The sequence below is a fragment of the Oxyura jamaicensis genome, chromosome 9, assembly GCF_011077185.1.
Source record: "Oxyura jamaicensis isolate SHBP4307 breed ruddy duck chromosome 9, BPBGC_Ojam_1.0, whole genome shotgun sequence".
In the NCBI taxonomy this organism is placed as follows: Eukaryota; Metazoa; Chordata; class Aves; order Anseriformes; family Anatidae; genus Oxyura; species Oxyura jamaicensis.
In genome coordinates this window covers 22,497,580-22,510,516 of record NC_048901.1, presented here as the reverse complement: position 1 = coordinate 22,510,516, position 12,937 = coordinate 22,497,580, and the positions used below count along the sequence as shown (strand labels likewise).

At 47.8% G+C, this 12,937-nt stretch overlaps 1 protein-coding gene across 1 annotated transcript in view; it reads right to left on the bottom strand.

Annotated features, from left to right (window-relative positions):
* The window catches only part of SLITRK3 (SLIT and NTRK like family member 3), a 12,263-nt gene extending 7,635 nt beyond the window's left edge, over positions 1–4,628 (bottom strand). The window contains exon 1 of the mRNA XM_035334794.1: positions 4–4,628. Within this exon, the coding sequence (XP_035190685.1) occupies positions 4–1,863 (1,860 nt within the window). The 5' untranslated portion in view covers positions 1,864–4,628. The remainder of the gene's footprint in view (positions 1–3) is intronic.
* Positions 4,629–12,937: the final 8,309 nt, after the last annotated feature.

Genomic DNA, 12,937 nt, shown 5'->3' with positions numbered 1-12,937 from the left:
GGCGGCGGGGGGGCGCAGGGCGGCGGGGCAGAGCGCCCCCAGCTCCAGGGAGCGCAGGTCGCGGCGGGCCAAGCGCTCGGGGCTGGCGCACAGCACGTCACCCACCACGCTGACCGAGCTGAGAGCCTCGAGCCACTGCTTGAGGGGCACCAGGTCGCAGGTGCAGTCCCAAGGGTTGAGCTTCAGGTCGATCTGCACGATGGCGTGCAGGTGCTCCAGCACCCCGGCCACTGGCAGCGCCAAGAAGTGGTTGTTGCGCAGGTTGAGGCGGGCCAGCGAGGTGCCGGCAAAGGCGTCGGTGGGCAGGGTGCGGAGCAGGTTGTCATTGAGGAAGAGCAGCTTCAGGTTGGGCATGAGGCTGAAGGCCGCCGGCTGGATTTCCCTGATCAAGTTGTACTCAAAGTACAGGTAATGCAAACTCTGCAGGCCCCGGAACATGCCCGGGGTGAGCCGCTCGATGTCGTTGCCATTCAGGTAGAGGCTCTTGAGATTGGGCAGGTTGATAAAGGCCCCATCCTGCACGTAGGAGATGCGGTTGTTCCCCAGGTGCAAGAGATCCAAAGAGGAAAAATTCCAGAAATCGGAGCGGTAGATTTTCTGGATCAAATTCCCGCTCAGGTACAGCTTCTTGGCGTTCAGGGGCCTGGGCAGGAGCTCGGAGATGTTGTGAAACCCTCGCTCCTTGCAGTTGACCGTCAGGCCCAGGTCGTTGATGTGCAAACTGCAGGAGCAGCCAGTGGGGCAGATGATGGGGATCGGGGGCCTGGTCTGGTAGGCGGCCACGGGCGGCTGGTTGGGCCCAGGGTACAGGCCGCGGGGGGTCGGGGGAGGCCGGGGTGCCCTGGGCTGCTTGGTGGGCTTGGGCTGCTTGTTGGATGTTTTGTACTCAACGGAGGAAGCGGTGAAATGGAAGGAGGACAGCATGGAAGACGGCTTCGTAGGCCATGCGTTCTCCTTGCTGGATGACAGCTGAGGGATGCCCAGGCTGGCTTCCACCTCGGAGTCGGACAGCATGGGGCAGAGCTTACTTCTTTTGATTTCCCGCAGGTCCTTCCCGTGGAAGTGGAAGGGAGTCTCGCAGGTGATGTCCCCCACCAGGGCGGTGTAGGGGATACGCTCCAGCCAGCTCTTCAGCTGCACGATCTCACATGTACAGTTCCACGGGTTCTCCTCCAGCTGAATCTCCATCAGGCTCCTGCCAATATGGTCCAACATCCCGCGGTACGAAAGGACTTTTAACCTGTTCCCACGCAAGTCCAAGTGGGTTAAGGACACGGACTTAAATAGGTTGGTGGGAAGCATGGGGATCAGATTGTCATTTAGTATAAGGACCCTCAATTTACTTAGGTTTCGAAATGCCCCGCTTTCAATCCGCTTAATGACATTGTAATCTGCCTGCAGATATTCCAGACTTTCCAAACCCAGGAAAGTGTCATTTCTGAAAATGTCCAATTTGTTTTCGTGCAAATACAACCTCTTCAGAACTCGGAGCCCATTAAAAGCCCCCGTCTGAATGTCCTGCAGTGCATTGTTCCCAAGGTTAATAGACACAGCATTGTTCAAATGAAGAAAACTGTTGGTGTACAATTTCCTCATGGAATTCCTCTGCAGATAAAGTTTAAAAGGTCTCGACCACGACTCTGTTATCTGACTAATATTTATAAATCCTTTGTTGTCGCAATGTATATGGAAAATGCTCTCCTTCACTTCACAGTAACATGGATCAAAGCAGGGCTCATCGAGTTCCTCCGAGTCCTCTATCAAGGGAATTGGTGTAGTCCATGCTAGAGCAATTGTGCTTAGAAGAATTATCCACAACATCCTTCCTTTATGAAGCGTCTCTGCCGAGGAAGGTTTCATCATCTGTTGACTTTACAAAACTGCAATGGGAAAAAAAAGATGCAGATTTTCAGTATTTCTCTCCTGCCCCACGCCTTTTACCAAGCCCCTACCTGCTAGACTTGTGTTAGACTCCTGGAAAGTTCAGCAATTGTTGGGTAGACGTTCACAACAAACTCTAGGGCTGTCGGGTGTGTGAGCCTTGCCCTGATTTATACTTCAGAGATGTTAAAAGGTTTAATCACGCGATATCAGCCTTCCTCATCTCCCTCCGCCCCCCCTTTTGGTAAATGCCACCTATAAAGAGGACAGCACATGCAGACTATACAACGATAGGAGCACACAGGCAGAACGTGTTGCGTCTTTGCGTGTTTTCCGCCATAGGACCAGCATTCAGAACTGCGTGTATTTCATACTTGTTTGCAGTTTTGGCTTTATAGACATCGTAGCCCGCGTCAACTACAGGGGGGAAATCTTGTAGCAGTGGGCAGATTTCTCCAGTGTCACACTACATCTTTTATACATGCAAACTCTCAAAGTTACTGAATTTCAGTCCTTGAATCTCTCTCCCTGCCAGCTCGATATTATTCCATATGTAAGTTCAAAGGAATGTGCAAGGTTTGATAATGTCCCTGAGAAAACAGTTCCCTTCAGAAGCCACCACAACATCTTTAAAACAGTAAATGGTTAACAATCCTGATTTAAAAGAAAACATTCCCCTTTCAAACACACAGATGAATTAATGCAATGGGTATATTATCAGATAAATACATACCACATATTAGTCATTTTAGCTGATTAAAGCATTTAGAGATGATTAATCTTTCTAAAGCACATGCCCATGCGATCAGCAGATCTAAAGGGAAGTGACAGCTAAAGAGGCACCTAGGATTGAAACGCTCAGCCTGCCTTGGATTAGGGTATTCTGCGCCCCCAGGACCAAGCAGGAGACCCAGTTAAAAAGCTGAAAGTGGAAGAAAAAATACCTTGACACTTACCAGCCGATAAATTATCTATCCTACTATATACGTTCCCGAATGAAGACACGGTTCTTCTCCAGTCAGATGAAAATAATACTGTACTAATGAGATGCAGCTCCTTCAACATATGGTTTCACCCTTCCTTTCACCAGATATTTCAAATGTATGGGCATAGAGAAATGCTAAGGATGGTAATAATAAAGGTGGTGATGCAGCCTTCCTTGAATCACTGAAATGCCCATTAGAATTATTCGGAGCGATCATTCCTTTTGGTCTTAATCTCTCAATAGAAAAGGTCCTTTTTCCCTTCCACGCATAAGAACTGGAAAATTTTGACCCCCATCCACAAACTTAAGAGCAGAAAGATGCATTTAGGGGAGAGAAATGCGAAAGCAAAAGAAATCCTTAGGATCAACTTGCGAATGAAACCCTCCCCTGTGGGAAAGAGATGGTTGAAAGCATGAAAAGAGAAATACCCCCTGCAATTAAAGCCAGCATCTAATTGGGAAGAAGGGAGAGAGATGAGAGCTATATTGCAGTATCAGTCTCTCTGTCTCCTTTGCAAAATATTAGCCACTTAAGTTCTTTCTCTTCTGCAAGGGCTGTAATAAAAAAAAAAATAAAAATAAAGAGGGTTATTATATCTTCTTTTGGGGTGAGGGGGTGTCTTTGACCCTACGTGGAAACAAAAGGATCCAGAAAGCTGGTACTTACCGGTTTGCAGGAGAGATTTTAGCACATCGTTCCAAAAAAAAAAAAAAAAAAAAAAAGGAAAAAAAAAAAAAAAAAAAGGGGGGAAGGAGGAAAAAAAGCTCGAGTTTAAAGATTGCTGGTTTCTCTCCCTCTCTCCCTCTCTGTCTCTCTCCCTCTCTCTCTACTCCTGCTGAAGCTGAGGCAAAAGGGAAAAAAAAAAAAAAAAAAGCAAGGCTGAGACGTGCTGGGAATGCAATGAGCCCCTCAATGATCTTCTTTAGGATGCAGAGCTGCTGTTTGGCACACTCAATGGAGGAGGGAGGAGAGGGGCTGCTGCAGGCTCCAGCGCCGCTGCCGCCGCCTTCTCCGGGCACCGGCAGCGCGGAGCGGGAGGGCTGGGGCGCGGCGGAGGATCTCGGGCTTCTCTCCTGCTCCCTGTGTGTGTGTGTGTGTGTGGTGCTGTTGTTGCCCTGGATCAGGCTTTTCCACGTCATGAAAATGAGCTTCAAGAAGGGGAACAAATGAAGGGGGCGCGCTTGGCACCAGGTCGGGGGCGCGCATTTGGGAAGCCCTGACTATACATTTTTTTTTTTTTCCCCTGCCTTTTTTATTTATTTTTTTTAGAGAGGGAAGGAGGGGGCTGGTTGGCGGAGAGGAAGGGAAATGGGAAACGAGCAGATGGGGGAGAAAAAAAAAAAAAAAAAAAAAAGGCAAGAAAAAGCAGAGAGGAAAAAGCCGCCGGGATGGGTCACAATTAGTATCCCTCCCCCACCACCTCTTCTAACAAAAAAAAAATCCAACTCTGGAGGGAATCAGAGATGCCCTGACTGCATGCTCCAGCCTTGCAGCCTTGCAGCGGCGGGTTCGGGTGTCCCCGGGTCCCGGGGTCCCGGCTCCCCGCACCGCGCCCCCTCCGGGCCGTGCCGGTGCCGAGCCTCGCCCGAACCTCGCAGCCTCTACGGGATCCAGCAGCCTCCTCCTCCTTCCTGGCCAGGAGGCAAAGCCCCAAACCCTCGGGGAGGACACCCGGAGCCTTTCGCATCCTCCCTCCGCCGCCGCGGAGTTTGCGCGGAGGCGGAGGGCGGCCGCGGCCGCGGAGGGCAGCGCTGCCGGCCGGCATCTCCCCCCCCCGGGGAGCCGCAGGAAGGTAACGGGGCTGCGGGGAGGGGGGGGGGAGCGTTCCGCGGAGGATGCGCGGAGGGGCGCGCAGCTTGCGCGGGTGTCCCCGCGGCTGAAAGTTGGAAGGTGAAGACCCCCCCCCGCCTAGGTGGGTCGCACCCCCGGCATCCCACCTGCGGGCAGGGCAGGGGCGCAGCCCCGCGTTGCCTCCGCGGCCGTCCGCAGCCGAGCATCCCCATCCTCGGGCAGGCTCCGGTTCCCCCCCAACCCCAAGTCCCTTTTTTCCCCGGGGAAGCTCGGCCGGGAGGAGACTTAACTGCAACCGCGGCTCGGCAGCACAAAGTTGACGGACGAAGCTGCGGAGGCCGGGGGAAGCTCCCGGGGGGGCCGCCGCCTCCTCCTGGCTCTCTCCGCGGGCAGGGGCGCTGCCTCCGTGCCCGGGCCCCATGCTCCGCAGGCTCCCGAGCTCTCCTTCAGCGGTGTAACATGGGCGCTCTGCACCCTCCTAATTAAAGCGCAGCATCATCGCCCCGCCGAGGCGGGCAGCACGCACCTGGCACCCCCTTTGGAATAAAATGGGGGGGGGGGGGGGGGGGGGGAGGGGGGAATATTAGAGGCTTGGGCTTGTGCCGAGCTCGCAGGGGGGCTCCAGCAGCAACTCAGAGCCGTGAGGAATGACCTGTGCCCCCCTTCCAGCACCCCCCCTTTGCTCCTCGCCGTGTCTGGGGACCTTGCGCTGCCGGTACCCCGCAACTTTCCCAAAATGCCACCGAAAGGGGCTCGTCCTCCCCCTACGTCGGAGCTGCTGCCTGCAAGTTTCGCCGCTGGGCTGCCGGCGGGAGGACGGGGGGGGGGGGGCGCCGGGAGGGCTGCGAGGGCTAGCCCCATGCATGCTAACCGCCGGGCGCTGCGGGGGGGGCGCTGGCCGGGGGGTGCCCCCGCCTTGTGTCGGCTGTCCCTGAATGTGAGCAGCCCCCCCTAAGCCCCCGGGACGCCCTCGGGGCCGCAGGAGGGGCATATTCCACCCCCACCCCCCCACCCCTCCTCCCGGCACCGCGATGCTCCCTGCGGGTGTGCGAAGGGAGGAGCAGGAGCTGGGAGCTCGCCCAGAGGTGCTGGCCCTTCCCGGCTCTGCTCGGCCTGAAAACCCCGTGTCCCCCGGTGTGTCCCCCCCCAGCCCAAAGTCAGCAATGGCCCTGGCCACCCCCCTCCCCAAAGCAGCTCGCAGCCTCGGCTGCCACCAGCTGCTGGGAGCAGGCTCGGCGGATTGGCAGCAGCTCGGGCTCAGGGTACGGCGGGCTGATGCAACCGAGACTGGGACGTCACTCGGTTATTAATAATAATAATTAGTATTGGCAAGCGAGCTATTTCCTTGCCAAAACCCGTCCGTGGAGTCAGGGGAGATGCGTGTCAGCCGGGCGAGGGGCTGGCAGGTGCCCTCCCGTCTGCCTTTTCCCAGCCTTCGTTGTGATTACTAAATGCACCTTTTCCCCCTGACGGCTTGCAAAAAAAAAAAAATAAGGGAGAGAAAAACCCCGGACAACTTTTTGTGACAAATTAGACAAGGATACTTGAACAATTATTGTGCCTTTACGAACGTATCATTACAGCATTACATTTCCACTGGAGGCGACCATTCCCCCCACTGCAGTCATTGTAACGCAGTCATTTAATGCTTCATTCGATCTGCAGTGTAAACCAACTCGTTCCTTTTCTAATAGAAGTGGCAATGTTTTAGAGAAGGAGGGAGTTTCAGACCAAAGCTCTGCCTGTCCAGAAAGAAATATTCTGATCTTTAATAGCCTCTTCTGTCTCGAGCAATCTATGGTAAGGGCAAAAGCAATAAATAGTGCACGGACGAGGGAAACTCTGTTGTAATTATTATAGATGGGAGCTGCTTTCTGGCTCTCTATATTTTGCTAAAGCCAGGGAGCAGTTTAGAGGGTCTGGATCTGAGTGCTGCGAGGATTTAGGAACAGACAGTGCCTGGGCTTTGGCTGTGGTTCTGCCTCAGGGCCCGGAGAAGCCTGCACAGCCAGGACTGGGCAGCAACAACCCGGGACAGTGGGATGTGTGTGAGAGCCTGGGCCTGGGAGAAGAGCTGTGAGACACCAGCAGACTGCTGTGCTGCTTAATCCAAGCCTCGTGCACTAGTTTCAGAGAGTAGGGTGCTCCAGGAGGGCAGGCTCTGGGCTGTAGGGGGCTTTCCATGGGACAGAGCCAGCCCTCGCCTCTGGGGACCTTCACAGCATCCTTGAGTCTGAGGGAAGGCTGGAAAGTCAGCTGGGCTGGGGAAAATGCAGTGCAGAGAGTGGTCCTGGGTGGAAATGTTCGTGGCTACAGAGGCTGACGGGGCAGACTTCAGATAACACCATTAGTCTGCCTGGTGTTCAAGGCTGGCAAAGGCTTAAGATTCCTTCCCTGGTCTGGAGATCCCCCTTGTGTCCTCATGAGACTCCATTTGTCAGGTGTGTCAAGATAAATGTATTAATGTATTTAAAATTGAGATCTCCCCTTTTTCTTTCTTTCTTTTTTTTTTTTTTTTTTTTTTTTATAGGAACCTTTCAAAAGTTCTTGTTTTCTATATTATACATTCCTTAAACTGAGCAACTTTAGTGTCTCTGAAAATGCTGGTAGAGGAAAATCCAAACAGAGGATCTTCTCTGCATACCACTCAGTGAAGCAGTTCATGAGGCTTAGCTTCTCCTTTTCCTTCTCTACTACTTAGTTCATTTAGCAAACCAAAAGGGAAACAAAATTACTGGTGGAATTTACCTACAGTCCTGGCTTGGAAGAGAACATTTCTGTTGAAATCCGCATTATAGCATCCCAGGTTTTTTTTTTTTGTTTTTTTTTTTTTTTTTTTTGAGAGAGAGAATTACAACCTCTCATCCTATCATACAACAATAGTTGAGGCCCATGCCCAGAGGACCTGAGTTTGACACAGAGCTCGGTCCTGTGCCCTCCAGTCAGCGCGAAGGGGCTGCTGCCTGTCCGCTGGCCAAGGCTCAGTCCTCTCAGATCCAAGGGGAGCTGCTGAGGACCCTGAGTCACCTCCAGCCTGGGACTGGCTGCTCAGATGAAGGCTGGCTTCCTTTTCGGCAGCAGTCCTGGTATTTGACATGCCAGACATAAATTACCAGGACAGATGATTTGAGCTGCATAAGCATTTGTGAATGCACATGTAATGGAGGAGATGTAAGAATTTTAAACTGGGCTTTTCCAGCTGGAATCTTTCAGGCTGGAGAGCTTCTTATGTTGAACTGATGCTCCTGGCCACGTTTTTTTACAATTAGTCACCTCATTTTCATCTATATATTATCCTATGGATTTTTTCCCAGGCCACGTCCACTATAAGTGATGCATACATCATAGTATTTTTATATATGAAGTTAAGAAATAACAGTGCACCAGATTAAACCATCACATTGTACTTCTGATGTGAAACTCCTCAGCTACTTTAAACTCAAGAGAAGGACACTGAAGTTGTACAGAAACCCCAGCCATGCCCTCGGTAACAAGTTATATGTAATTGGTTTTTACTCTTGGGATTGCTTTCAGCAGAGAAATTTTGCCCAGTGTTTGATGATATGAGTAAATATTAAAAAGAAAGGATGAAAGAACTAATGGATAGCATTAAAATAGAACAGCAAATACCAGCAAATCGTGAGTGCAGTATTTTTAATGGATTGTTATTAAAAATAAAAAAGTAGGCAAAATAAAAGGGAGATTTTCATGGACAAAATTGACAGTTCTGTTATCCTCACCAAATCCTGACATTTCAAGATCAGTTTTTATCTAATGATTCAATGGCCTTAAATATTTCTTTCCACTAAATCAGGCACAGCTATAGCTATTTTCCCACCTCAGACACGTAAGCCCACATTTTTTTCTAAATGTGCTGATATTTATTATAGCCAGTGTCAAAAAACTTCGCACTCCATTTATATATGAGCTTCTCTTTGGCCTTTATTAGAATGATCTACGGCCGTGGTTAGGCATGCACAACTTCTTTTGACAGCAGCCAGGATTTTGTGTGGATCAAAGGTAGAATAATTCCCCAAGGGCGATCTCTTCCCGTCCGAACTACAGAGTTATGAGCTCTGCTCCAGTGCAGGGTGGGAGCTTCTTCAGCTCTTCCCATGCTTCAGACAGGTTATTCTGCAGCCCACATCCACCTTTGTGTCAATGTGCTGCATATTTTTTAATCTTTTTATATTTATTTTTTTCCTTCAGTGGAGAAAGTAATTCTTACCTGGTAGCATGAATACAGGTTCTGGTGTCCTAAATGTGACTGATCATGGACCAATGGACCAATGCAAAAGAAGAACATGGACATAGAAAGGTGCTTTCTAAATCTCTCCATCCATTTCCCTAAGACCCCAATGGCAGGACACAGAGCCTCAGAAGATAGCTTGATACCTTGCATGCATACAAAAAATCTTAGATAATGCAGAAAATAGTGTCTGAGTTCTATTAGCAGGAACATACAATTCTGTGATTCTGTGACTCTGTGATTTATTCCAAAATAATCATGTGGGATTATTTCTACACATATGTACTCTGCACGTAAACATTTTCTTTTGCAGTTGCTAACTCTGGTTGATTTTCTTTCTACCTTGTGGGCCACTCTTGTGTACATCCTGGTTCCTTTATTTGGTCTGGACCCATGAAAAAGGAGATAACCTGACAGCACACACTGTAAGCAACAGCATGGATTTTCAGGGCATCTGGATTTAGAGTTGCCAGAATTAGAAACATGAGCCTGAGGAGATCATGCCAGGGCAATTCCCCAGTCCTGGGCCATAAAGCCAATCAATTTAAAGTGTAATAGAAGCCACGATTACTGCGCTGGATTCTGTGTGAAGGAAGGCACTTACTGCTCATTTGGAAAGAAAAGCTCATATTCAAAATTGTTTTTAGATCAGTCTTGATCCTACTTCTAGTGATGTCAATGGTGACACTTTGGTCCAGCCCCATGGTGCCAGAATTTTCCATTTACTGTTAACTACTTCTCTCCCCCCTCTCCTCCCATTCCTATGAACCCATTCCTTGCTGGTCCTCTTCAAGGACAGTTCAGCCATAGAGATAGCCCATATCATTCAGCTCAGGCAGCAAGATGGATACTCATTTTAATCTCTTAGAAAAATTAGTTCAATGATCATGGAAGAGAAGGTGAGAATGATGTCTTCTCCACTCCTGCAAGGCTTGCACTCCTTTCTTTTTGCTGCTGATGACACAAGTCTTATAGTAGCCCCTGGTTAGGAATAAGAGGTCATCTTTCATCCTCAATGGGCTCAGCTATGAAGTTTGAGATGAGCTGACTCACTCTGATTTCAGTTACATGTAATGGAAGCTGTGGACTAATGTAAGTCTGTAGAAATGTCAGAAGAGAGGCTGGTCTTAAACTCTTGGATCTTTTCTAATATGTAAAACCACGAGCCATTATACTTGGGTTTCCAGTGCATGACACATTAACACATTAGCATGCTTTTAAGGTATTATTGTGCTGAAATTATTAAATGGAGAGAGACAGAAGCAGCCAAAGTACCCCTGAGTGCACCTCGCCCAGCCTCCTGGCAGAGTTGACCCACGGCTAGGGAAGGAGGCTGCTGCCCTTCTGACTTAGGCAATGGAAATTATTATTGCAAACTGAATCATGTGGCCATCCCTAATATGCACTAGTTCCCTGTTTCCTTGTCTTAATTAAAGTAGCATTATGTTGTACAGGAGAGAAAAGCTGAGGCAAATAACTGCTTTTCATGTTTTTAATACCATGATAGGTTTTCTCCGTTTAGTCTTTGGCTGTTTTATGTAACACCAAATTTCTTTTACAAGCAGCAGCAGGAGCCACCATTTTTGATCACTACTTCCAGATAGTCATTAAATGTACACGTATGAGAAGGAACAGAGGTCTAGATAGCACGACCTGTGAGGAAAGAGTAAATTAGGAATGTTCTAAACAGAAGAGTAGGAGGAACATGATGATACTTTTGAATTATATATGAAAAATAAAGGGAATACTTTGTTCTCTGTGAATAGCATCATAGAGAGTACAAGAAATTGGTCTTAATTTGTAGCCAGAAAGCTTCGTATCAGATATAAGGAAAAAAAATTCTGATGGTTAGGATGGCAAAAACTGACTTTGGGGTGGCAGAGGCTCTGCATAAGAGGCTAAAAAAAAAAAAAAAAAAAAAAAAAAAAAAAAAAAAAGCAGGTAAGGTCCTGAGCCAGGAGCATCAGAGAGCAGTTCCTGAAGCACAAAGATGGATTAGGTGATTGGATTGGGAACTAGATCCCAGTAGAAACAATTACTTAAAAAAAATAACATGAAAGAACTGAGGGTTTCATATCATCAGAATATGCACAGATAAGCCATAAATGAAGCAGCATATATCTAAATTCTGAACTCATGCAATTGGCTAAAATTGTAATCTGGGAAGTATATATATGTATATATTTATATGCATATGTATGTATATGCAAACACACACATGCACATGCATATCTACATCCTTGGATGGTTTTATTTATCTTTTCAAGGTTTCTGTGCTTAGGGTTTTTATTTTCCATTCATTTTCTATCTTTACGCACCACCCATCTATCTCCAGTTGGCTAGTTAGATAAAAAAACAGCTTCTCAGGTAGTCACCTCCCAGAAGCTGAAATTTTAGGAAAAAATCTCAGTACAAGAAAATGTTCAAACAGTTCTGAGAATTGTTATTCCTGAATATAGATAGAAATCTTAGCTCATAGTGTAAGAAGGACCATACCATGGTGTAATGTAAAATCCGGAAAAATACTCAGCTTTTCCTAACCACTTTTCTAGTATTAAATATTAGCAGTTTCAAAGAGCACAAGGAACTTTCCTTTTAGCTGTTGATTTAACTAGGCTTAAAATCCAATGAATAAATTGTACATAGTTCATCAGCTTGTGGGGTGCACAGTGCCTGCACACCAAATAATAAGCTACACATCCCACTGTGAAAGGTTTATGGCCAGAAGACTGTAGGAACACCTCTGTGGGACTGTCAAAATAAAACATGTAAGGGAATCATAAATGAAATGAACGCATATTGGTTTAAAATCAAGCCCATAAATATGTGTCACACCTGTCCTCTGGGTGGCCAGCAGCAATCAAGCTGTTATATTCTGAACGTATTTTCACGCTGATGCTGTCTGATTTGTCCTCCTTTCCTTGCTGAGCGGTATCAAGGAATAAAGTGAAAGACCTGAGTGATGTGGTGCCATTGCAAAGGCTGCAACCAAGGTGACATTAATATATCAAGATAAATATACAACGGACCCATGAAAATTCAAGGCTAATTATGTTTTACTGTGCTAACCTTCTTAGAAAAAAAATAAAAATAAAAAATAAAAAAAAATGAAAACAGGTTCACAGCAACAGTTTTCTCCACCCAGCAAGCTTCTGCACTTTCCCACAGAGGCTGCTGTGGATGTGGAAGTAGTCTAACATAAGGATTAATAATAATAATTTACACTGTGGGAGTGCCAAGGTTTCCCTCCGTGCATGCAAGGTACTGTACGAGCAGAAAATTATACACAGAAAAGTTTCAGGCCACTGACCAATGTGCGTGAATGCACTCATGACTGTTTTTTGTACCTAAAACTCTCTCCTGGTGTATAATAAATTCAGCCACATCCTTGCTGTACTTCTCCCAAAGGTTACTCATTTTAGCAGGTGGTTTTCATGGTTTTTCTAAATAAGCTATCAAAGAAGATCCAGCATTTGGGATCTTGCTACAGAAGGCCCCAGATAATCACCTAATTAGTTGCAAGGGTGCATCCTATCCTGCTAAACCACACACTGCTTTCCGCAACTGCCTAGGGGAGCCCAACAGCTCGGGTGTTTTTTTTTTTTTTTTTTTTGCTTCCAGCTCAAAACCTTCCGTTTGGTTTCTTGCTGGTTGAATCTTTGAAGATGGTGTTACTAGGTTGTTAAATTATTACACTGTTTAAAATGTGATGTGGCTTTTGGCCATTTAAGCAGTTGTTATCTGAGCAGAATCTGTTCATCCTGAAGCCACGTGGGGCCAGCCTTACAGAGGTGATATGAGGCTCCCAGACTTGAGGCTTTTCCAAGGTAGACACAGAACATGGAGAAAGCCCTTGGTGACTCCCTACCAGAGCCGCTTTACTGCCAGGCTGCATCATAGACACCTCAGGGTTACCCCCACTTATAGCACATGCGGCCCAGGTCAGACACAAGGAAGCCGGTGATGGGCCAACACAGCAAAACACCATGGGGATAGGAAACCCAAGAAAGCACTGAGTGCAGGGACAAGG